At 45.3% G+C, this 20,606-nt stretch overlaps 1 protein-coding gene across 4 annotated transcripts in view; it reads left to right on the top strand.

The window, feature by feature from the left end:
- LOC110505636 (protein jagged-2) overlaps window positions 1-19,556 on the top strand; it is a 31,664-nt gene extending 12,108 nt beyond the window's left edge. For 2 of the 4 annotated variants that reach the window (XM_036962825.2, XM_036962827.2), the window contains exons 4-25: window positions 4,096-4,350; window positions 4,489-4,549; window positions 7,123-7,253; window positions 7,626-7,745; window positions 8,455-8,568; window positions 8,660-8,773; window positions 9,880-9,993; window positions 10,412-10,458; window positions 10,592-10,765; window positions 10,880-11,030; window positions 11,252-11,416; window positions 11,589-11,702; window positions 11,796-12,023; window positions 12,178-12,294; window positions 12,386-12,413; window positions 13,122-13,207; window positions 13,566-13,679; window positions 13,839-13,954; window positions 14,044-14,301; window positions 14,445-14,576; window positions 18,703-18,862; window positions 18,979-19,556. In XM_036962825.2, coding sequence (XP_036818720.2) covers window positions 4,096-4,350; window positions 4,489-4,549; window positions 7,123-7,253; window positions 7,626-7,745; window positions 8,455-8,568; window positions 8,660-8,773; window positions 9,880-9,993; window positions 10,412-10,458; window positions 10,592-10,765; window positions 10,880-11,030; window positions 11,252-11,416; window positions 11,589-11,702; window positions 11,796-12,023; window positions 12,178-12,294; window positions 12,386-12,413; window positions 13,122-13,207; window positions 13,566-13,679; window positions 13,839-13,954; window positions 14,044-14,301; window positions 14,445-14,576; window positions 18,703-18,862; window positions 18,979-19,469 — 3,290 coding nt within the window. In that variant the 3' untranslated portion in view covers window positions 19,470-19,556. The remainder of the gene's footprint in view (window positions 1-4,095; window positions 4,351-4,488; window positions 4,550-7,122; window positions 7,254-7,625; window positions 7,746-8,454; window positions 8,569-8,659; window positions 8,774-9,879; window positions 9,994-10,411; window positions 10,459-10,591; window positions 10,766-10,879; window positions 11,031-11,251; window positions 11,417-11,588; window positions 11,703-11,795; window positions 12,024-12,177; window positions 12,295-12,385; window positions 12,414-13,121; window positions 13,208-13,565; window positions 13,680-13,838; window positions 13,955-14,043; window positions 14,302-14,444; window positions 14,577-18,702; window positions 18,863-18,978) is intronic. The other 2 variants (XM_036962826.2, XM_090220859.1) reach the window with 1 other exon arrangement.
- The last annotated feature ends 1,050 nt before the right edge of the window (window positions 19,557-20,606 follow it).

Genomic DNA, 20,606 nt, shown 5'->3' with positions numbered 1-20,606 from the left:
GGTGCTCTTTTGCGAACTTCAGATGTGCAGCAATGGTTTTTTTGGACAGCAGTGGCTTCTTCCGTGCTGTCCTCCCATCCAATAAACCATTCTTGTCTATTGTTTTACATATCGTAGACTCGTCAACAGAGATGTTAGCATGTTCCAGAGATTTCTGTAAGTCTTTAGCTTACACTCAAAGATTCTTCTTAACCTCATTGAGGATTCTGCGCTGTGCTCTTGCAGTCATCTTTTGCAGGACGACCACTCCTAGGGAGAGTAGCAACAATGCTGAACTTTCTCCATTTATAGACATTTGGTCTTACCATGGACTGATGAACATCAAGGATTTTAGAGATACTTTTGTTACCCTTTCCAGCTTTAATCAAGTCAACAATTCTTAATCTTGGGTCTTCTGAGATCTCTTTTGTTCGAGGCATGGTTCACATCAGGCAATGCTTCTTGTGAATAGAAATCTCAAAAATGTTTTTTTATTGGGCAGGGCAGCTCTAACCAACATCTCAAATATCATCTCATTGATTGGACACCAGGTTAGGTAACTCCAGACTCCAATTATCTTTTGGAGAAGTCATTAGCCTAGGGGTTCCCATACTTTTTTCCAGCCTACACTGTGAATGTTTAAATGATGTATTCAATCTAGACAATAAAAATACAATAATGTGTGTGTTATTAATTGAAACACACTGTGTTTGTCTATTGTTGTGACTTAGATGGATATCAAATCAAATTTGATTACCAATTTATGCAGATATCCAGGTAATTCCAAAGGGTTCACATACTTTTTTTTGCCACCGTATAGCTCACCTCTCTGTCTCAGTGTTTGACCCCATCTCAGGTCAGTATGTCAGCTGTAACCCCTCCACTTTTAACTTGGCTAACTTTTAGTGGTGGTAAGTGATAGTACCAAACCTCTGTCCCTCTAAAAGTCACAAGGATGTATAACACATGTTTAACCTGTTGATCTACACAGTCATTCTCTGGGATGCTGTACATTCCTATGCACCAAGCTGCCTGGCCGTTCATATTGCCAGTGTGATGGTTAGCATGGCGAGGTTAGTTCCCGCCTGGCTGGCCTGAGGGACTGACTCACTGGGAGACTGTTTGTGCTCCATGTCCATGTCTCTATATAAAGCCTGTGAGCACATCACCTAGTTAAGCCATTCATTATGGACCACAGCCCTTTTTCTTTCCACTGATGTCTTTCTGCTAATTACTGTCCCAGCAGTTGCTGTGCTACTGCATGTCACTTCAATATCCCAGCCTGGACACTCTGACTGGACAGCCTGAACTGCTGCTTCAGCCTGGTCTCATAGACTAGATGTAACATAGTGCATGTAAATCCGGGACAATCAAATTGTATGATATGTCACTTTTGCTATGGTTACATAAGACAAAGTTACTTAAGGCAAAAAACTAAAGTAGTGTGGTTGGTCGGGATGGATGGGTAGACGTATAACATGACCGAAGGTTGCGTGTTCGAATCTCCTCACGGACAACTTTAGCATTTAAGCTAATAAGCAGCTTTGCAACTACTTACTACTTTTTAGCTCTTTTGCAACTACTTAGCATGTTAGCAAGCCCTTCTCCTAAGCGTAAAGTTAACAATTTTGTCTAACTCCTAACCCTAACCCCTAACCCTAACTCCTAGCCTGGCTAACGTTTGTGTTAGCTACCTGGCTAAAGTTAGCCAAACCAAATTGGAATTCGTAACATATCATACGTTTTGCAATTCGTAACATATTGTAAGAATTGCAATTTGTAACAAATCCTACCCACTGCTATTCGTAACATATCGTACAAAATGATGGACATCCACAAATGAATACATTCCATACGAAATGTAACATATCATACTAATTGGAGTGTACTGGATTTACCTTTGCTATGTTACGTCTACCCCTGAGTCCAGGTTGGCTCCTCATACAGTATAGCCTTGACACAATGACAGGCAGCCTATTACAGGGCGGCTCTGGACTGCTGCTGAGTAAGCTTAGACTGTTGCTAATGTAGCTGAGTGAGCACTGTATTGGTTTGGAACAACTTCAATTAATATGTAGACCTGAGCAATGGGTTGGATTGGGTTGGACATGGCAGTGGAATATGGCAGTGGGTTGGACTGGGCATGGAGTTAGATAGGGCAGGGGGGCAGTTGGTTGAATAGGGAAGTGGGGGCATGGGGTTGGATAGGGCAGGGGGGACATGAGGTTGGATAGGGCAGTGGGGGTTGGATAGTGCAGGGGGACATGGGGTTGGATAGGGCAGGGGGAATGGGGTTGGATAGGGCAGTGGGGGCAGGGGGGCATGGGGTTGTATAGGGCAGGAGGGTGTGGAGTTAGATAGGGCAAGGGGTGCAGTAGGTTGAATAGGGCAGTGGGGGCAGGGGGTTAGATAGAGCAGGGGGGCAAGGAGTTAGATAGAGCAGTGGAATGAATAGGGTAGTGGGGGCAGGGGGTCAGATAGGGCATGGGGGCAAGGAGTTAGATAGGGCAGTGGAATGAATAGGGCAGTAGGGGCAGGGGGTCAGATAGGGCAGGGGGGCAAGGAGTTAGATAGGGCAGTGGAATGCATAGGGTAGTGGGGGCAGGGGGTTGGATAGGGCTCAGAAAAATAGTCTCTGGTAGGGCTGTTTATCCTCCAGGATGCCCTAGCGACTGGTTCTGTGTTTAAACACTAAACAGACAGGCTGCACCATTGTTTCTCTCTTAGGTGGTAGCATGGATATTAGTGTTAGTGTTTCTTAACACACAGTTTAACATTATAATCAGAGAACAATAGAGGGGATGGAGAAATCAAATTAATATGAAGGGATTAGAGGAAATTGTGAGCTGCTATCAGGAGTACCGGTAAATTAAGTTTAGAAAAGGTTGTCTTGTGGAGTATTTTTTAAATCAGTCAATGAGTGATCTAATATTACTTGACTACTAATGTTGTGTCCATATCCAAGTTTAGCATGCTGAAAACAGCCTGACAACAGACATTGGCTTATGACAACAATGCCACTAGTCACGCGCTACTAAATGATGTGGCTGTTTGAAAGCACAGAAAATGATGTCGCTCTTGACTTAGTCAACTGCTCGGTGTTGAAGCCTCCTCATTGTTTGTGTAAGCCCGTGTCGTAGTCACCACACACACACCCCTCCGCCTGCTCTCCCTAGTAACAGCGGCCTCTCTCTGAGTGTCTCCTTCAGCACTGAGAGAGACAATGATTGGTCTGTATTTTTATATCTAATTGTTGGAAATGAGCAGAGTGAGTGCCTGAGTTTAAATTAACTCGCAGTTAAATTGAGAAAATCAGGACAGCAAGTAAAAACATTTTCTGTGTTTTTGAACTCCTTTATAATGGGTAACAGTTGGAAGTAAACTGGACTGTACAGTAAATAGGATAGACATTTTAAGAAATAATAAAATAGTAATACCTGGACAACTGAAGGTAGGTTATACAGAATCCTTCTCATGAAAAGGCCTAGATTTCCTCCTGGCTACCTGTCCAATAACAGGCCACCATCCAACTAGGGGAGAGGGCCTGTGGTTTGGCCCCTCCTCAGTGCTCAGTCCTGGGCTGTGTATGTGGCTGCAGCAGCCAAGCCAGTTGGGTCATGGTGTTTCTGTTCCTTGAGAAAAAGCTAAAGGCCCTTTCCTATGTCGCCCTTCCTCGTCTGTTCCCGTCTCTTATTATTTCCGTCCTGGCTCCGGAGGAGAGGGGAGAGAGGGAGGGAGTGCCACAAAAAGCATTTCACAAAGCAGGAAAACTGAAAAAGGATTTGGTTATCAAACTCCTGCAGCCCTGGCCCTACACCCTGTATTTGTGTTTGGTTTATTGTCCTTATTTTTTATTTCATGCTCTTGGAAACAGAGTGGTGTTTGACTTTGGGTTGCCCTCTCTGATCTCCAGCAGCAGATAAACACCAGTGTTCTCTCAGATGACTTTCTCCTGCTTCTCGACACTACTAGAACTTGTACTGAGGCATACTGGTTCTAACATTGAATAAGTGGCTAGTTAGCCTGAACTACCTCTTTGACTGTTTAGTTGTATGCATGTCAAGTGTCCATTATATAATGGTGAAGAAATGTCTTGGTTTTTGTTTGTTGATGCAGGTGAGGATCTGTTAATTGAGCGGAGTGTCCGTAAAGGAATGATCAACCCTGGCGATGACAGGCAGACTATCCAACACAACGGTCCTACAGCCAACTTTGAGTATAACATCCGTGTGCGCTGTGACGAGAACTACTATGGCAACAAGTGCAACAAGCAGTGCCGGCCACGCAATGATGACTATGGCCACTACGTGTGTGACCAGTTTGGGAACAGAGGCTGTTTGGAGGGCTGGATGGGGCCTTACTGTACAGCTGGTGAGTAGGGGAGCAGGCTGACACAATCCATGTACAAGACACTTCAGAGTCAAAATACACACATTGAAACTAATGTTTAGATATCGCTCTGATGATACTAGAAATTAATGGGTGAATCCTTTTGTCTTTGTTTCACAGCTATCTGCAAGCAGGGCTGTAACCTGCTGCAAGGATTCTGCAATGCCCCAGGAGAATGCATGTGAGTCTGGGTTAACTTTCTTCTTTGTACCATCGTGTCTATGTTAATAAGATACTGAAATATTACTCCCTTTTCAATTGAAATCCCTTTGACTGAGAATTGTGTCTGGGTGTATTGGCTGGTTAATGGGCAGTAGCTCTTTTTGTGTTCAATGAGGATGATAATGATGACATTGATGATCGCATACCAGAGCTCGACCCCCACATTCCCCCCTCCCTGTCCCCCCTCTCTATGGAACGTACAGTGTATTAGCCCCCCCCCCCCAGTCTGATTCAGGAGCCATTGTTCTTTTTCCTGTCCCAGACCTGGCCTGTAGCTGTAGCCTGTTTTTCACACAGCGTTTCCTCCCCTCCTCCAGTGGTGTGTCAGGGCCCCTCTGCCCATTTCTACTCTGCAGCCCCATTCGCCTCTTCCTATCCTGGGCCTGTTTTGGCTGTCATACCCCTCATGGGAGTATGGAGCCCATCCAGCAGCCTTAGTCACGTACATGTTATTCTGCACGGCTGAACCAACCAAGTATTCCATGTCAAATCCTCTTGCAAGACCACCTTCTTGTGCAACTCTCTGAGGTGCATTCTGTAACACACCTATGGATCTGTTCAATAGGGATAGCCGTGAGTGAGACGGGATAGATTTAGTTCTCATCTCATAAAATAAAGACTTTTCATGGCTGGAAGACAAGAAAAGACTGGAATGTGCCTCGACATGTGATTTGAAGCTCAGGAGGAGGCTGTGTGTATCCCGACCGTGAACAAACAACACGCCTTCTCCTGGAGTAACATTCCATGCCTGGTGTCTGCGAAGGAAAACAAAAAATGTGTTGGTGGTACAGTATCTGGTTTCCTTACACACAGAGCATTCACAACCTACCCCCTTACAAAAAAAAATGTAAACTAAAAATGGTTTTCGGACACATGTAACATTTCACATTTTAATGTCAACTAGGGCTGTCAAACAATTCAAATTCAAATTGTAATTGAGTGTATCAAAGGATTTGCTGTGATTAATCACAATTTAATTTATCCATGTCAAAATCCTCCAAATCCACAATTGCTCAAATTGACCTGTCATTTTAGATTTTTTTTTATACAATTACAAGAATATTGCCGTTTTGATATTGTGACCTCTAAATATTCACACTCTAAATAATATGGTTTCACAGCTCAACATGTGAAAACAGCTATTTCACATGTGAAAATGTGATTTCATGTGTTAAAATGCGATTTTCACATAGTTTTTAAAGTTTTTTTAAGGGACCTCAATCTGCATGCAATCTGCATGTTAATTTCCCAGAGTCTTTCTGTAAATAATTCTTAGAGGCAGAGAGCGCGAAAGAGAGCGAGATAGTAAGCTACTGCGGCTGCAGGTGATGTGCAGGCAGGTTGAGCCCCTGAGCCAGACCGTGATAGGGATCTGGAGCACAGGTTGGTGGCAACTTAATTGGGGAGGACGGTCTCGTGGTAATGGCTGCAGCGTTCCATTAGCTCCGACCCGGCCATTATTACGAGCCGTCCTCCCCTCATCAGCCTCCTGTGATCTGGATGGTGTGGCTTCAAAGGGCTATTTCCACAGTGTGGGTCTAACAGAGTTGGGCCTGTCTGTGCTGGGCTGGGCCGGGGATATTTACAGTGTTGCTGGCTGGGCTGAAAGAGTCCTCCATTGTGGGGCTGTGGTGAGGTGTTTGTTTGGTGATGGTAATGCCACCTTGGCCACCTTGGTCTCTCCCTGTTTCTACTGTGGACAGGGCCTCTCAATGCTGCTAATGCTGCTAATTAACCTTTACACTTAACCTCAGCATGTTAACATACAGTTTGGTATACAGTAGCACACCACTGCACACTTCAGTACTTTTATACCTGTACATTAGTAGACTACAATACAAAGTTGTACTGCACTGTGTGTTGTGTTTGACTGCAGTGCTGCTTACTAGCGAAAATGTTAGCACACAGCAGTACACTCACTCACTCACTCCAGTACAGTATATCAACTAGTAGTGTAGGGTTTGGTTGGCATCTATTTACAGGAGAGTGGTCTTTAAATAACCCAGGGCGAGAAGTGACAGCACAGGTGGGGCAAGGTTACCGCTGGCCTTGGAATAACAGAGCGCAGCTATAAACCAACAGATTAGCTAACCGTTCGCCGGCTGCCTCCGCTCGCAAAGCTGCTTGCCTAGGGGCTTCAGGAGGCCCCCACTCCTAGACTTCCTCTATCCCCATCCCTATCCCACACGCCATGGGAACAGGCTTGACCCCATCACTGCCCTGGAATGTCCCTGGTGCTCTGTCTAAAGATTAGGAGCCCCAGAAGGGAAGGGATGTCACTGGTCACCTTGATGAAGACGTTGTGTCTGTCTGGCTCCTGATCGAGATCACCTTGACTTTTACATGGACACATAGGTCTGTCATGTGGTTGACGTATTGTAGAAGGCCTTGTCCTATTACATGAGTCCTGGCTTATTTATGAGCCATCTCTTCATGGGACTGATGTTTTTAAAGTATTTCACATACAGTATGACCACACAATGGGTCCATTCCCTATGTGTCTTTAATGGATGTCTCTGATATGACTTGCAGGTGTAAATACGGTTGGCAGGGTCCGTTCTGTGACGACTGCCTGCCCTACCCAGGCTGTGTCCATGGGACCTGCGTCAAGCCCTGGCTGTGCAGCTGTGAGAAGAACTGGGGAGGCCTGCTGTGTGACAAAGGTGAGACATTAGAGCAAACCAGACCAGACCTGGCCCACTGTACTATTAACACATCCTCTACAGTGACCTTTGACCTCCCTGTAGTGTCACACAACACAAGGTCACCTCTGAGTTCCCCTCAGCATCAGGTGGTCAACAGAGGTTGACTGCTAGAAACAGGAGATCACTTCAGAGTAACAAGATGGAGAGGTGGATGGAGAGGCTACATTTAGCAATATGTAACAGTGTGCTTTCATGTCTGATCCTATGAAGTCATGTGATGACAATTGATTTCATCTGTAACATATAATTTACCATCCTAGTCCTTTAGATGTGTTCATATGAGACCATTAAAGTGTGTAAATGTAATCATTCCTGTATGATTCTCTCCAGATCTGAACTACTGTGGGACGAACAAGCCGTGTAAGAACGGAGGAACGTGTATGAACTCAGAGCCAGATGAATACAACTGTGCCTGTTCTGACAGCTACTCGGGCAAGAACTGTGAGATAGGTGAGTCAGTCAAGAAATTAAATTCTGTTTGTGCCAATGAGCACGGTTACATGCACACAATAATACGATTATTGTGGATAATCAGATTAATATAATAGTTAATTTAAAATGTTCACATGCTTTGCAAGTAGAACAATTTCCCTAATAATTATGTTTTTATGGACACATCTGAAATCAGGCTACTGATGGGACTTTAGATAAATTGCAGAAAATCGCCAATAAACATAAATATTCTACCACAGTGACCATGTTATTTTTGCGAAACCTTTTTGATTCTGAGTTCAGACCAATAAAGTTTGTATGTGAATACTTTTTCTAAGATGCATACTTTCAGTTTTTCCAAACTCACTTCACTTGTAATAAGAGGGAGGCTCGCTCGGATGGTGCTAGCACATGCGCAGATCAAACACACAGCTGGAACGCTGATTAAGGTTTTCTAATCATTTGAAACATTGCTCTGAAAACCAGGTGTTTTAATCGGTGAATGCTTACTTCGATTTTGACCTTACGCCGATCAAAATAAGCAGAGTGAGGTGTTTACATTACTATTTCCATACTCGGCCTACTGCCACAAGTGTTAATGTGCATGTAAACGTACCCAATGTTTAATAGTTTATCATTTGCTTGTGTATTTTGTTGTGCTATTTATGTAATCTGTCACTCTGACTCGTGGCACATTTGTCTCCCCATGTCATCCTGTTATCTTCAGTGGAACACTCATGTGTGTCCAACCCTTGTGCTAACGGGGGCACCTGCCATGAGATCCTGTCTGGGTTTGAGTGCCACTGTTCTGCAGGCTGGTCAGGGCCCACCTGCGCTAAAGGTGAGTGAGTCACGATCTCGCCCCTCCCAAGGTGTGTGTGTGCCCCCATGTTTTTCCAAAGCTGAACCCTTACATCGTGTGTGTGTTCCAGACATGGACGAGTGTGCGTCTAACCCCTGTGCTCAGGGTGGGACCTGCATCAACATGGAGAACGGATTTGAGTGCCTCTGCCCCCCACAGTGGGCTGGGAAGACCTGCCAGATAGGTAAGCCTGGGAAGGAGAGGTGGCGGCGGGTCTGTAGTTTATCATTCACACTAGAGAATTCTGAGGGCACAGTCTCTGCCTGGGAAACTGGAGCAAAGCATGTCCAAATGGCTAAAGATGAATATTATGTCCTGGGGAGCATAACTTGAGACTATTTGCATGCTAAATTAAATTGTGTTTGATTTGAATTGAATGTGATGTGATGTGACTTGAAGTGTTATTGAATCTCGCCTTGTTGGATCTTATGCCAGGAATCTCCGTGCTCGTCCAGTATCTGTTTTTTTGTGTCTCACCCTGTTGAGCCAGTCCTATTACTATGGTGTGGATACTAATTTAAAATGGATGCATGCATGTCCATGGAGAAAGCTGGATATTATGTGCAACCTGAGCTAGGTTTCTTGAGTAAAACTATAAATAACGCCTAGCCTGGCAACTGCTAACCTTGGGGCCTGATGTAGCCTGACAGTGGGTTATCTTTGGCTATAGACCGGGATAAAAGGGGTATGTATACTAGTCTCCACCAAGAGTAGGGCCTCACCCCAAAACCACTATTTAGCTCCCTGGAGTAGCAAAGGAAAGGAAACACTTTATAACCTGTAAACATGCTCAGGGAGGAACCCAAGCTCCGGGTCTTGTGTTACGTGGTCCGCTATTCTCAGTGCGCAGGTGGTTCCCCTTTCAGTGAGCGGGCGGTACCTGAGAGAGGGGTGTCGGATGTCCGCAGCCCAACAGGTGCTCCTCACCTCTGGGGAAAAGCGGTTGTGTTCTGGACTGTCTAGGGAGAGGGTGTTAGTGACCATTGCCTTGTGAACTGACCTCTGGGAAGCTCTGGATGTCAGAGAATAGATCAGTTCAGAAATAGGGTAGGCAACTGAAATAAATGTTTAGGGTAGGAGGCAGAGCCAGCTAAATAGATGGCAAAGATGGCAAAGACATTACATTTCATTTAATAGAGTTTAGAAAGTTTTCTAAAGACAGGTTTAAGGTTAGAATTCTTATCAGGGGCTTTAGTTTCTGTGTAGCCTTGCACTGTAGAGATTTGCTTGGTGGTGGGGCTTGGAGGCTGGTTCTTAGATCTCTCTCATCTCTCTGTTTTCACTCCGCAGACGCTAATGAGTGTATGGGGAACCCATGCCTCAATGCTTACTCTTGTAAAAACTTGATTGGTGGATATCACTGTGCCTGCTTTCGAGGATGGGCCGGCCAGAACTGTGACATCAGTCAGTATCCGTTAATCATTTGCCTCTGTCCCCTTTGCCTGCAGCTAGCTCTGACATTTACCTGGGCCACTGGCCTACTGTTCTGTTCCTATCTCAGGCTTTCTGCTTTATTATGGCCCAAATACTTATCGAGATCCATGGATAGTGTTTTTACATTACTATGAGAAGCACATCCTGTAGATATTGTTGACGGTTGTGTAGTTGACCTCACTGGCTTTCACGGCATGCACTAACCAACAGCCTCATGTCTTCCTGCACCTTGAGAAAAATCTTATTTTGAGTTTCTTTGAAGCATTAAGCATTAATCAAGTTGCACATTCTATGTTTTGTTTGTGTATCACATGCATGCAACACCTGCATGTTCCCCTGTCCTATCTGTAGACCTGTATTAGTAAGTTCTCTCTTTTACACTCTGCAGATGTCAACAGCTGCCATGGACTGTGTCAGAATGGAGCGACTTGCAAGGTAGGAAATTGTATTCAATAAGGCAATCTAGCCACCATGTTTGATGCCCTCCTTTCATATTACATCTATGGTTAGCATTATTCTGGGTACAGGAGCCTCTGAGTGACAACTTGTTCCCTTACGCTTTGTACAGGAGGGGCGTAGAGGCTACGTGTGTGCCTGCTCACCGGGGTTTGTGGGCCGGCACTGTGAGGTCCAGAGGAACAGCTGTGTCAGCGGCCCGTGTAGAAACGGGGGCAGGTGCCACACCCTGCTGGACGGCTTCATGTGTGAGTGCCCACATGGATACACTGGCACTACCTGTGAGGTGAGCTATGGTCCAGTCCAGACCTTTGACAAATCTGATCTTGTCTTTTATACATAACAATGATCTATTTATCCATCCATTCATCCACTCATCTTTCCATCTGTGCATTCGTAGGTGCAGAGTAACCCGTGCAGCCCTAACCCTTGCCAGAACAAGGCCCAGTGCCACAGTCTGATGGAAGACTTCTACTGTGCCTGTCCTGATGACTATGAGGGCAAAACCTGCTCTGAGCTCAAGGACCACTGCAAGACCAATCCCTGTGAAGGTACAAACCAATCTATAAACCTATTGATGTCATCTCAACTAAAATAATTCAAACCCCTGTAAAAGTACTAACCAGGCAGTAATCTTTCTAGCCTAAACTGAAACCTGATCTTAAGATGCTTATTCCTCAGGTCAACCTCAAGATCAACCCTCATTTCAACCCAATCCTCTCAGGTGTATCTCACTAACAGTCTCTTGTTGTTCCTTCTGTTTTGATCCCAGTGATTGACAGTTGTACTGTCGCTGTGGCCACCAACGACACACAGGAAGGGGTGAGGTACATCTCGTCCAATGTATGCGGCCCCCACGGACGCTGCATCAGCCAACCTGCTGGGAACTTCACCTGTTCCTGTGAACCGGGCTTCACTGGAACATACTGTCACGAGAGTGAGTAGACACACACACCATCATCATCACACATCATAATCATCACCATCATCATACCATGAGACTAAACATCCCATTCCTTACTGTAACACACCACTGATTTCATCAGTCTCATTATTGTCTTCCTCATCATTCCCATCCTCATTCATAGTCTCTCCCCTCTCCCTCCCAGATGTAAACGACTGTGTGTCGTCTCCCTGTAAGAACGGAGGAACTTGCATCGACGGGATCAGCTCTTTCCAGTGCTTTTGCCCTGACGGCTGGGAGGGCATGCTGTGTGTCATGGGTATGTGTGTGTGTGTGTGTCCCTGGGTGGTTTTACTCTATCTCTCCATGGTGTGTGTGTTTCTCTAACTGATCCGTGGTGGTGGTGTTCCAGATGTGAATGAGTGCAGTAGGAACCCCTGTAAGAACGGAGGTCGCTGTGTGGACCTGGTCAATGACTTCTACTGTCAATGCCAGGACAACTGGAAGGGCAAGACCTGCCACTCACGTGAGAGCCAGTGTGACTCCAGTACCTGTAGTAATGGGGGGACGTGCTTTGACCACGGGGACACCTTTCGCTGTACCTGTTTGTCAGGGTGGGGCGGCAGCACCTGCAACACGGGTAAGAATCTATTACTGCTTGGTTTTAGCTCTGTCATTCAGGGGAAAGTCCAATAGATCTCTGGTCCATATACGCTCCATAGGAGTAATTGTGTTGTAGTTGCTGAAACATGAATATAGGTTCTAAACTCATCCTATTTGATTTCTCTTGTCAGGCAAGAACAGCACGTGTGACTCTAACCCATGTGAGAACAGAGGGACCTGTGTCGGAGGGGGTGATGCCTACACCTGCATCTGCAAGGATGGCTGGGAGGGGCCCACATGTGCTCAGAGTAAAGCACAATTTACTGAATTATTTTCAGGTTATAATCATAAACTAAAACATAGGTCTGATTTTTATTCTGTCATCCCCTCTCTTCACAGATACTAATGACTGCAACCCTACCCCCTGGTAAGTTGAACATATTGAATAAACCAAAATACTTTTAATATCTTTTAAGGCTATCCCATCTCTTCACAGACCCACATGCACTGATATCAGAGCATAATCTCTCAGCGTTCTGGTTTTAAAACAGGAACAAATGACTCCCACACACCGCTCATCTCGCAAATTTAATTTAACGCTTAGAGATTTCCTGTTAAAGCTTGTTCCGTGGAGGTGTATGTGTGAAAGGGGAAGTGTGTGTATCCCTGACACCTCTTCAGAACAGTGCAGGGCCTGACAGCTGGGTATTCCAGGATCCATTAGATCAGAGGGACTGAGTGGACAAAGGCTCCTGCCACCACAAAGACTGACAGGAGGATGAGCACAGTGGGTGGGGGGACGCCCCTCACCCCTCACCCAATTCTTCACTACTTACCCCTGAGCATGGGGTGGTGTAGGCAATGGGGGGGGGGGGGGGAGCAGCATATATGGCCAGCACAGTATGGGGTCATTTTGGGATTTGCATCTGAAGATGGACATTGATAAGGGATCAGCTTTAGTGACCACAGTCTCTGTCTCTAGTCTCCTACCTTGGGATTCTGCTGCTGGGATCGAGACCTGAGATTGTGAAGGCTTTCTTCTCTTTGTAGTCTGAGTCTTCAGCCTTTTGTATGCTGCTACACGCCAATGGTATGGGCTGATGTATTGATGTGTGGTTCTGTTTCCTTCCTCCAGCTATAACAGTGGTGTCTGTGTGGATGGTGTGAACTGGTTCCGCTGTGAGTGTGCCCCGGGATTCGCCGGACCAGACTGCCGGATCAGTGAGTCCCTGGGAACCAGAGGGGTGTGGTGGGGTCAGGTTGGAGGGTTCAGGGGTGAAAGGAGACGGTGGAATTTTGAGCTGATTGTTTGTGAGGGACAGATTAGGAAGCCTATCTTAACCTCCAACCTCTCTTGTGAGGACAGGTCAGCTGTATTCTGCAAACAGGTCAGTTCAGTCTGACATTCTCAGACACAATCCTCTATCCTTTTCCCCTTTTCAGAGAGGGTCTATTTTTCACGTGGGGATGCCAGATATGAGAACCAACCAGCCCCTACCCTGTTGTGATGATATTATAGCTAGGTGCCTTGCAGTAGACTAGAGATATGTGTGTAGTAATGTTCTCGTTTCCCCATCAGACATAGATGAGTGCCAGACGTCTCCCTGTGCCTATGGTTCTACCTGTGTGGATGAGATCAACAGCTTCCGCTGTGTGTGTCCCCTGGGCTGGGCTGGGCCTCGCTGCCAAGAGTGTGAGTACACTGCAGCAATAGAGAAAATGCCTTAATTACTGTATCCATGGAGTAGGGGAACTTTCTTCCATTGAACCCATGTGTGGTAGGAAGAGTTTCTAAGGATTGAGCCTGATATTGCCTTAGTCCTAAACCTGCTCCTCTCTCGCCCCTCTGCAGTCATAGGGATCGGGAAGGCCTGTCGTTACTCCGGCCTGCAGTTCCCTCATGGCAGTCAATGGGAGGAGGAGTGTAATACCTGCCAGTGTGTCAACGGCAGTGTGCGCTGTTCTAAGGTGAGACTTGCATGGTTTTGTTACACACAGTGAAGGTGTGTGTGTGAGCTGCCTTTCTGACCTCTGTTTGTGTATGTGTGTGTGTATAGGTGCAGTGTGGCCGACGGCCCTGTCTGCTCCATAGAGTTGCTTCCGGTCCAGACAGCATTGCCCCCTGTCCTAGAAGACAGGAGTGTGTAGAGCACAAATTCCTCACCTGCTTCACCCCGCCATGCCACCAGTGGGGCGTGTGTTCTACCCCTGACCCTCCACCGGCCCTCCACACTCAGTGTGAACCCAACTGTGGTTATTTGGACAACAGCTGTGCCCGCATCACACTCATCTTCAATAGAGACAAAGTTCCACAGGTGAGTGCACGACATCATTACCTGACTAACATTAAATAAGATATACGATTATTGACTTAGTTTTACTAGACCTGAATCTCCGACCACATCCTCTGCCAGAGAATTAAAGTGTGTGTGTGTGTGTGTGTGTGCGCTGATCAAAGGGTACCATTGTGGAGAACATCTGTTTGGAGCTGAGGTACCTTCCCATCACCCAGACCCTGGCTAAGGAACGTACGCTCCTCATTCTCTGTGACCTGTCCTACTCCAACAGTGATGCCGTGGAGGTTGCCATGGTGAGTGCCTCACCTCAGCCCCCCACCTCAAGACTATGAACTGTTGCCATCTGCCAATGATCCCCTCTTACCTCCTCCTCACCTCTGTCACCCGCCAGAACAGGCACTCTCTCCTCTTTTTCAGTTAGCCACGAGGGCCTTGACCCATTTTGTTCTCTCTTTCACTTTATTAAATCACATACTTAATTTGTCATTATAAATGGGTTCCAGAGTACACTTGTAAAATTGGAAGCTTTTCTTTTCCTCTTTGTAAGTGTGGAGAGCATTTTGAAGCACGACGCCCTTCGCCTGAACATCTGGATGACATTTAGCTTTACTTTGGAACACCTTACTGTTTCTCTCTCTCTCGGACTGGTGTGGCCACCCAGGCTCTCCTTTCCAGTAAGACACGTGAAATTAGACTCTACACGGCACTAAGCCCTTAATGGAGGGTGTTGTGTCTGATGTCCTCATAGCTTAGTACTGAGTTTAATAATAGACCCTCTAAAGGCTTACAGTGATGTTAGTTGTGCTTTGTTAGACCATTATGGAAAAGTCTAAACTCAACATGATCGTGATGTTGTTTTATTTCAGCCTAATTTGAGTCTTGTGTTCTGGATCTGAGTTTGGCAGAGTAGTCCCATCCAGCTGACTCTATGTATCTGTATCAGTACAGAGGTTTTATGGAGACCCAGAAACGGTGTGTTCTCAGTAAGAGCCCACAAATCAAATCAAAGTGTATTTGTCACGTGCGCCGAATACAACAGGTGTAGTAGACCTTACAGTGAAATGCTTACTTACAGGCTCTAACCAATAGTGCAAAAAAGGTATTCAAATCAAATGTTATTTGTCACATACACACTGTTAGCAGATGTTAATGCGAGTGTAGCGAAATGCTTATGCTTCTAGTTCCAACAATGCAGTAATAACCAACGAGTAATCTAACCTAACAATTCCACAACTACTACCTTATACACACAAGTGTAAAGGGATAAAGAAGATGTACATTAAGAGAATATGCACATTAAGAGTGATGGTACAGAAAGGCAAGATGCAGTAGATGGTATACAGTACAGTATATACATATGAGATGAGTAATGTAGGGTATGTAAACAAAGTGGCATAGTTTAAAGTGGCTAGTGATACATGTATTACATAAAGATGCAGTAGATGATATAGAGTACAGTATATACACATACAGTGGGGCAAAAAAGTAAAATCCAGAAAATCACATTGTAGGATTTTTAATTAATTAATTTGCAAATTATGGTGGAAAATAAGGTTGTTGTTGATATGGACACCAAGGAACTTGAAGCTCTCATCCTGCTCCACTACAGTCCCGTCGATGAGAATGGGGGCGTGCTCTGTCCTCTTGGTTACATTGAGGGACAGGCTGTTATTCTGGCCAGGTCTCTGACCTCCTCCCTATAGGCTGTCTCGTCGTTGTCGGTGATTAGGCCTACCACTGTTGTGTCGTCTGCGAACTTAATGATGGTGTTGGAGTCGTGCCTGGCCATGCAGTCGTGGGTGAACAGGGAGTACAGGAAGGGACTGAGCATGCACCCGTGGGGAGCTCCAGTGTTGAGGATCAGCATGGCAGATGTGTTGCTACCTACCCTCACCACCTGGGAGCAGCCTGTCAGGAAGTCCAGGATCCAGTTGCAGAGGGAGGTATTTACTCCCAGGATCCTTAGCTTAGTAATGAGCTTTGAGGTTACTATGGCGTTGAACGCTGAGCTGCAGTCAATGAATAGCGTTCTCACGTAAGTGTTCCTTTTGTCCAGTTGGGAAAGGTCTGTGTAGAGTGCAATAGAGATTGAATCATCTTTGGATCTGTTTGGGCGGTATGCAAATTGAAGTGGGTCTAGGGTTTCTGGGATAATGGTGTTGTGAGCCATGACCAACCTTTCAAAGCACTTCATAGCTATGGACGTGAGTGCTACGGGTCTGTAGTCATTTAGGCAGGTTGCCTTTGTGTTCTTGGGCACGGGGACTATGGTGGTCTGCTTGAAACATGTTGGTTTTACAGACTCATCAGGGACATGTTGAAAATTTCAGTGAAGACACCTGCCAGTTGGTGAGCACATGCCCGGAGCACAGGTCCTGGTAATCCATCTGGCCCCGCAGCCTTGTGTATGTTGACCTGTTTAAAGGTCTTACTCATGTCGGCTACGGAGAGCGTGATCACACAGTCACCCGGAAAAGCTGATGCTCTCATGCATGCCTCAGTGTTGCTTGCCTTGAAGCGAGCATAGAAGTGATTTAGCTCGTCTGGTAGGCTCGTGTCACTGGGCAGCTCGCGGCTGTGCTTCCCTTTGTAGTCTGTAATAGTTTGCAAACCCTGCCACATAGACGAGCGTCGGAGCCGGTGTAGTATGATTCAATCTTAGCGCTGTGTTGCTGCTTTGCCTGTTTGATGGTTCGTCGCAGGGCATAGCAGGATTTCTTGTAAGCTTCCGGGTTAGTCACGCACCTTGAAAGAGGCAGCTCTACCCTTTAGCTCAGTGCGAATGTTGCCTGTAATCCATGGCTTCTGGTTGGGGTATGTATGTACAGTCACTGTGGGGACGACATCCTCGATGCACTTATTGATGAAGCTGATGACTGATGACTGATGTGGTGTACTCCTCAATGCCATCGGAAGAATCCTGGAACATGTTCCAGTCTGTGATAGCAAAACAGTCCTGTAGTTTAGCATCTGCTTCATCTGACCACTTTTTTATAGACCGAGTCACTGGTGCTTCCTGCTTTCATTTTTGCTTGTAAGCAGGTATCAGGTGGATAGAGTTGAGGTCGGATTTACCAAATGGAGGGCGAGGGAGAGCCTTGTACGCGTCTCTGTGTGTGGAGTACAGGTGATCTAGAATTTCTTTCCCTCTGGTTGCACATTTAACATGTTGATAGAAATTTGGTAGAACAGATTTAAGTTTCCCTGCATTAAAGTGTCCGGCCACTAGGAGTGCCGTCTCTGGGTGAGTGGTTTCCTGTTTGCTTATTTCCTTATACAGTGTGGTATTAGTGCCAGCATCTGTCTGTGGTGATAAATAAACAGCCACGAAAAGTATAGCTGGAAAATATCTAGGCAAGTAGTGTGGCCTGCAATTTATCACAATATACTCTACTTCAGGTGAGAAAAATCTAGAGACTTTGTGCACAGCTGCTGTTTACAAATATGCACAGACTGCCCCCCCTCGTCTTACCGGAGTGTGCGTGTGCTGTTCTATCTTGCTGTTGCAGCGTATATCCCGCTAACTGAATATCCATGTCTTCATTCAGCCACGATTCCGTGAAACATAAGATATTACAGTTTTTGATGTCCCGTTGGTAGGATATTCGCGATCGTACCTCGTCTAATTTATTGTCCAATGATTGCACGTTGGCGAGTAGTATTGACGGTAACGGCAGCTTTCCCACTCGCCTTCTGCGGGTTCTCACGAGGCATTCGGCTCTTTGTCCTCTGTACCTGCTTCGCTTCCTCTTGCAAATAACGGGGATGTCGGCCGTGTCGGGTGTTTCGAGAATGTCCTGTGCGTCCTGCTTGTTGTAGAAAAAATCTTAGTCTAATCCGAGGTGAGTGATTGCTGTCCTGATATCCAGAAGCTCTTTTTTGCCGTAAGATACGGTTGCAGAAACATTATGTACAAAATAAGTTACAAATAACGCCAAAAACCCCCACATAATAGCACAATTGGTTGGGCGCTCGTAAAACTGCTGCCATTTCTTCCGGCACCATTTTGGTTTAGTCCTCTCTAAAGCCTAGAGGCTGTTAGATGTCAGAATGGGGTGAGGGGTTGTGTGTGTGTTTGTGAGTGTTTGAATGAGCAGCTGCTTTCCCAGAGAGAAGAAAGAGGAGTCTTGCTGACTGACTGACTCTCTTATCATTCTTCACACTGACTGTCTGGCTGGCCTGGGAGCCACAGCTGGCCTGTTCTCCATTGTTCATCCTAATTAAAGTGCACAGCATCCAGCTAATCTCCCTCTGCTCCCCCTGGACTCTCTGGTCCACTTATTAGGCAATTAACTAGACCTGCTTTGTGCTCTACAGGGGCGCATGTGAGAAGTTAGGACTAGGAGTGAATCTAGGAGTGAATCTCTCTCACCTATTGTGTTGACTCACCATTTATCCTACTCTCTCCCTCTCCTCCAGTCTTATGATCAGGATGGTCAGGAGCGGGATGGAAACCGTGATCAGATTCAGGAGGCTGCCAGTGCCATCATCAGTGCCCTGTCCAAACGACACAACAGCACCGTCATGCTGGCTGTGGTGGAGGTCAAAGTGGAGACGCAGGTCATGCCCCAGTCTGTGGGTGAGTGACTGGACTCGACTTGGTTTAACTTTTGCATGTTTTGATACTGTGCTTCGATTAGGTAGCATTACAGTACATGATAGTAAAGTATAATTGTATGGTCTTTCTGTCTCCAGACCACCTGGTGCCAGTGCTGTGCGTGGTGTTCAGTGTGCTGTGGATCTTCTGCATCGTGGTGTGTGTGTGGTGGACCCGTAAGAGGAAAAAAGAGCGTGAGAGAGAGTCTGCAGTGGAGGACAGCACTGTCAATAACCTTCTGGAGCCGCTGAGGGTCATCTTGCCACAGCGCATAGACAACCTAGACAAAGACATTCAGTACGAATGCAAGAAACTCATGAGCCCTCCAGACCGGACGTGTGACGGGGCTGAGGGAGAGGAGGAAGAGGAGCTGAGGAGGGGAGGGATGAAGCTAGACAAGTGCTCCACACAAAAGTGCTCATTGGCAGGAGTGCAGGACAGAGTGATGTGCAAAGGGGGGGTGATCTGTACGATGCGTAGCGCCCCTGTGAAAACCCCCCACCGGACAGTGCACAGTTCCAAAGACAACCGGTGTAAAAACCTCAGCGCTGCCAACTTCAGTGAAGATGTCAAAGATCATTATGTATGAGTACGGCTAGAGGTGGGACTTCTCAAACTAAAGATGATGTCTCTATGTAATAGAAAAAGACAAGCACCAATAGTAAAGATTTAAGACATGTTTTGCATTTCATTTGACTTTATTCTCTGTCTGCAACATGGAGCCTTCTTATTTACTTAAAACATTGCAAATTCACATTTCAGTAACCAAAAGAGACCTTCATTTTTTCCTTTCTTTTTTTTGGTTTACAAATTGTTGCTTCTTTTAAAGGAGAGACCTTTTTTTCACATTGTGTCACTGAGAAGATTGTGTATCATGTGACTTTGGCGAGAGCACTGCCATTGGAGGCAGGCGTTGCACTACTACATTACTACTAATGTATTTAGTCCTTATCTGCCTTAACCCGCACTGTGGGCATTTACTTTGTTCTCTTGGTATAATAATGTTATTTGTATAAGTAAAATTATGTAAAAGGTTTATATAATTGATGTCATCACTATTATTCGACAATGTAGAAAATAGTAAAAATAAAGAAAAACCCTTGAATGAGTAGATGTTCTAAAACTTTTGACCGGTAGTATATATATATATATATATATATATATATATATATATATATATATATATATATATATATATATATATATATATATATATATATATATATATTTATATTTATATATATTTATATTTATATATATTTATATATATATATATACACACACACACACACACACACACACACACACACACACACACACACTGGTCAAAAGTTTTAGAACATCTTCTCATTCAAGGGGTTTTCTTTATTTTTACTAATTTCTGCATTGTAGAATAATAGTGATGACATCAAAACTATGAAATAACGCATATGGAATCATGTAGTAACCAAAAAAGGGTTAAACAAATCAAAATATATGTTATATTTGAGATTCTTCAAATAGCCACCCTTTGCCTTGATGACAGCTTTGCACACACTTGGCATTCTCTCATCCAGCTTCATGAGGTAGTTACCTGGAATGCATTTCAATTAACAAGTGTGCCTTCTTAAAAGTTAATTTGTGGAATTGAATGTGTTTGAGGCAATCAGTTGTGTTGTGACAAGGTAGGGGTGGTATACATAAGATAGCCCTATTTGGTGAAAGACCAAGTCCATATTATGGCAAG

The sequence above is a fragment of the Oncorhynchus mykiss genome, chromosome 25, assembly GCF_057628025.1.
Source record: "Oncorhynchus mykiss isolate SJ-2025 chromosome 25, ASM5762802v1, whole genome shotgun sequence".
Lineage (NCBI taxonomy): Eukaryota > Metazoa > Chordata > Actinopteri > Salmoniformes > Salmonidae > Oncorhynchus > Oncorhynchus mykiss.
This window is presented reverse-complemented; position numbering and strand designations above follow the sequence as displayed.